Genomic DNA, 4,580 nt, shown 5'->3' with positions numbered 1-4,580 from the left:
GGAAGCTAAGCAGGAATGTACCTTTGCTATACCTTGTTATTGCTTTCCTGATAGAAAACAATTTCTTATAGACTGCAATAATGAGGATTTTATCCAGTTAGATATATAAATTAAATTCTGAATATCTTAGGACACTACTAATAATTAAGTTTAATGGAAATAGCCCTATGAGAAAATACTGAAACAAGATGAGGAATAAAGATTGCAGGGAATGCTTATTATCTTTCAAGAATACAAAGTAATATTCACAGGTACTGGTGAGTGGTTCGGGATTAGTTAAGATAGACTAAAAGAAGGTAGCTTTTTTTTTTAATGTTTTATTTATTTTTGGCTGCGTTGGGTCTTCGCTGCTGCGCGCGGGCTTTCTCTAGTTGCAGTGAGCGGGGGCTACTCTTCATTGTGGTGCGCGGGCTTCTCATTGCGGTGACTTTTCTTGTTGCGGAGCACGGGCTCTAGGCGCACGGGCTTCAGCAGTTGTGGCTCGCAGGCTCAGTAGTTGTGGCACGTGGGCTTAGTTGCTCCGTGGCATGTGCGATCTTCCTGGACCAGGGCTCGAACCTGTGTCCCCTGCGTTGGCAGGCAGATTCTTAACCACTGCACCACCAGGGAAGCCCAATAAGGTGGCTTTAATGTGCAATAATTTGTATGATTTAGTTTAGATATGACGGAATTTCTCATTCTGAAACATTCTGCATGCTGTCACATTGAAATGTGTCTGTATTTAGATGAGAGCTATCTTACTTTTCTGGAAAGTTCTAAATTCACAAATGAATAGCTATTGGGAAAGTGCTTTGTAAACTTTTATCAAGTGTCAGTGGAATTTACATCACTACGTGGGCTCTCCAGCCTTAGGATTTGATGCCTCAGAGCAATATTAAATGATTAATGACATACCTAAGGTGTTTTGGCTTTATTTTTCACTGGATGTGGCAAAATAGTATAAAAAACTATCTTCTTTGTAAAACTTACCAGGATCATTGTGTTGACAGATGTTCTTGTCTAATCCAACAATATGTGTGAATACATAATAGTGAGAGATTTCAACAGATAACTCACCTGACAGATTGTCATTCGTGTTCTCAGTATAACTGTTTGCCTTATGCCTGTGTACACAGCAGCACTTTTTTGGCACAGTTCTTCTTGTTACGATTAAAGCCTTTTAGCTTTAGAAATAACTTAGATGATTTTACGACTTATTTTCTAGATGGAATAGGAATAAATCCTGCACAGACTGCTGGTGAGTATCTCTCTGAAATCCGTGGAGGTGTGGTGAGGCTATATTTATCAATTGATACTGAATATTTAATTCATTCTAATTAGACTTGATAGGATTTAACCAAGGTAATAGTTGATCTTTAGGGATTGTATAGCAGTCTTTACCTATGTGTGTAAGTACTTTGTTTCTTTCTGTGTATCAGTTATGTATGCTTTTGGCTACAAGAAAGAGAAAACCTGACCAATAAGCTTTAAAGGTATTTAATACATGTAACAAAAAGTCTGAAGATTGTGCTCTTGTGGGAATAGTGATTTTGAGCTATGTCGTAAGGTAGTTGTGAGGTAGTAACCTGTAAAGTGCTTAAAAGTTTGCATTATTTATAGTAAGCATTCAGTAAGTGCTGGCTATTATTATTTAAAGACGTACAGTCATTTAAATTTCACGGGGGGCCTAGTCTACACTCAGAGCTTCAAGCTGTTAACATTATACAGTGCTAAATATTGATGTCCTAACAAGCAGGAAGGGTAAAAGTAAACTTTTTAACAGACAGTTGTATGTTTGTGTTAGATGTACCTTCCTTAGCTGATAGTCTAATTATAATATTTTGAAATTAAGCATGATTTAATATAATGTAACCTCAATCTTGACAAGTAGTTATTTTTAAACTATTCAGATTCTAAAGTACTTCTACAAAATTATATTGTCCTCCTAGGTCCTGGGCTTGAAATTTAGCCATACAGCAAATGAAGAGGAATTTTAAATAATTTCTTTTTACATAAATCAGTTGTTTTAAGTGTATAATTTTATTAAATTAAAAAGTCTATTTTTTGAGAATCATGAGGCATTTTGTTGTATAGATGCCTTTAAACTTAGGTTTAAAGGTTTTGCTTTTCCTACTCTAGAAATGCTTGGTAGTTATATTAATTTGAATTATTGCTTACTCTGACATGTTGCCTGTTGGATTACCCTGTAAAATTGAATTGTGGGCATCACGAGGTGTGAAGAAAATCTCAGCAGGCAACGCAGACCCAGAGTAGGTCAGGGTTTCTAAACTTCTGTCACTTGGGGTAGATTTAGATTTGTTATTTTTCCTGCCCCTCAGTATTTTATTGTATATTAAAGTGAGTATTGATGGTTAAATTACCTTATGTTTTATTTGATGATTGGTTTTGGTAGTAGTTCTTTGGGTAGTGTTCTTATTTAAAATTTTCAAACATTAGTTGGGTTGTGAAGATGTGAGAGGGGTAGGCACAAGACTTACGCCTGGACTCGGGTTCTAATGATCTTTGAGCTTTGTACCTACTTGACACTCCTTTGTTTCTTTTACATAATAATTGTTGAAATGTTAAGATAGTGTGTCATTTTTTAAATACCTAACTTTTTGTTTTGTTTGTTTGTATAGGAAATGTTTTTCTAAAGCACGGTTCAGAACTGCGAATAATTCCTAGAGATCGTGTTGGAAGTTGTTAATATCTGCTGCTTGGAACATAAAATCCCCTTCCAGATAAATATTGTTATTGTTATTGTTGTAAAATTGGAATCAGGCATTTGAAATCCTGTGAAGACACCAGTAGTTGATGAAGTAATGAAAGGTGACTGTCTGTCCCTTCTTGTTCACACTCCTCACGTGAAGAGGGGCGGCTTCTGCGTTGAGGGTGTCATCACCACAGAAGATCACATTACTACCTCACAGCACACACAGGTAGTTCGTTGTGGGTAAATGGATTATCCAACTGTGTCTGATAACTGGAGGATGCTTCTGATCATTCTTTCTGAGAACATTTGGAAAATTAAAATTTACTGACTCTTCCTATTTGTCTTTGAGTTAATAATGTAAAAAGATTATCAATCCATACGTGGCAGTTTGCTTGATAGCATCTGACCTGGAGACACAAAAATAGTTGAATTCTTCATTAATATCATTTATGATAAAGGATCACATCAATGAATAACTATCTTTTTATCATTTAGCTTGCTTTGAAGTTTTCAGACTTCTTGAGTTCTTATAAATTTTAATTTAAAAATCAAAGAGCCAAAACTTGAATTTCCGATCTAGCCCCTTACGTGTGACATTGGTATCCCACGCCAGAGGGTTTAATTGAGACTAACATTAGGAGCATCAGTTGCTGAATTATGCATTCCTTTATTGATCTCTTTTTTGAAAAAACCTTTTAAAACAGGAATCCTCAAGAAACCATCTTTTTGAGGATAACATATCTACATAGTGTTCAGGGAGAAAGTATTGTCGTAAAGAGGATCTGACGTTCACAACAGAGCTCAAGGAAATGCTAATTGAAATGCTCACTAGTTCTACTTACTGAAGACCCAACATTTAAGGAAGTGTTAAGATTAGTTCCTGGAGTGAATAAGAAGCTGGGAAAGGAAGATGGGGAAGCCCAGGTGACCAGGCTTCTAGTAAGAAGGAAAGAAAAAAAAATGAAGGGGAGCAGAAAGGTGTAACGAGTGTCACAGAAAAGGCCAGACTGGATGGACAAAACCGCAGAGGCTATGTTGGGAGAAATGAAAGGAAAATAAAATACCTGACATTGTTATAAGGAGCAGAAGGCAATCAGAGAAAGCAAAGCATAGGCCTTGTCAACATACAGATTTCAAAATTCCCCGTAGAGAATCTAAAGAATGATATGCATAAGGGAGGATTTTGTTTGCCCTTAGACAGGACATCAATATCTGTGCACGTCTTGAAAGGTGAAACGAAGGCTCGTAGTGATTGAGAACCAGTGCTTGACTTGCTGTATTCTAGATGGTAAGCTCTGGAGGCAGGCCTCGTTTCTGTCTCGCTCTTTCTAGGCTTGGAAATGTAGGCCTTCGATGAATATGTGTAGAATTATGCATGAATAAAGTATTTCTAAGACCAATTTTTATCCAAGTGTGCATAGGCTCTAGGTTCATTGGGAAAAAAACAATGCAACAGAATCAGTATCCGAAGAGTAATATTGGTTAAGTTTAAGGAAGTAACTAGGTATTGTTCATATATTTGACAAATGAACAGCAGGATTCTGAATTGTAAAGGGAAAAAAATTTGTGCTGAGGTAGTATGTTGCTAATGTTTGGGGAATTTTTTATTTTTATAAACAAAGTCTGACGCTTAAAGACTCCTGGTCTTTAACAGCATTAAGCCTCAGTTAGCCAGAAATTTATGAATACCCAGTTTTCTGCATTTTTTGTTTTATGTAGATTTCCCCCATTCTGTTTCTAGCTCAAAATTCTGCCTAATTTGTTACATTAATAAGTTTTATGATGTCTTCTACCATAATTTGTTTAATATTTTTGTTCTTTGGTTGGAAAATTGTATTTCAGTAAGGTCTTAAAAAATATTGTCTTGAAGAACTAGGCGTTTTGTTAT

General features: G+C 36.1%; 1 protein-coding gene across 1 annotated transcript in view; it reads left to right on the top strand.

The window, feature by feature from the left end:
• The window catches only part of LOC103086766 (ubiquitin fold modifier 1), a 9,805-nt gene extending 7,119 nt beyond the window's left edge, over window positions 1-2,686 (top strand). The window contains exons 5-6 of the mRNA XM_007447193.1: window positions 1,205-1,237; window positions 2,619-2,686. Coding sequence (XP_007447255.1) covers window positions 1,205-1,237; window positions 2,619-2,686 — 101 coding nt within the window. The remainder of the gene's footprint in view (window positions 1-1,204; window positions 1,238-2,618) is intronic.
• Window positions 2,687-4,580: the final 1,894 nt, after the last annotated feature.

The sequence above is a fragment of the Lipotes vexillifer genome, unplaced genomic scaffold (genome assembly GCF_000442215.2).
Source record: "Lipotes vexillifer unplaced genomic scaffold, Lipotes_vexillifer_v1.1 scaffold541, whole genome shotgun sequence".
Classification (NCBI taxonomy): domain Eukaryota; kingdom Metazoa; phylum Chordata; class Mammalia; order Artiodactyla; family Lipotidae; genus Lipotes; species Lipotes vexillifer.
The sequence above is the reverse complement of the archived record's forward strand: the minus strand, read 5'-3'. Positions and strand labels throughout refer to the sequence as shown.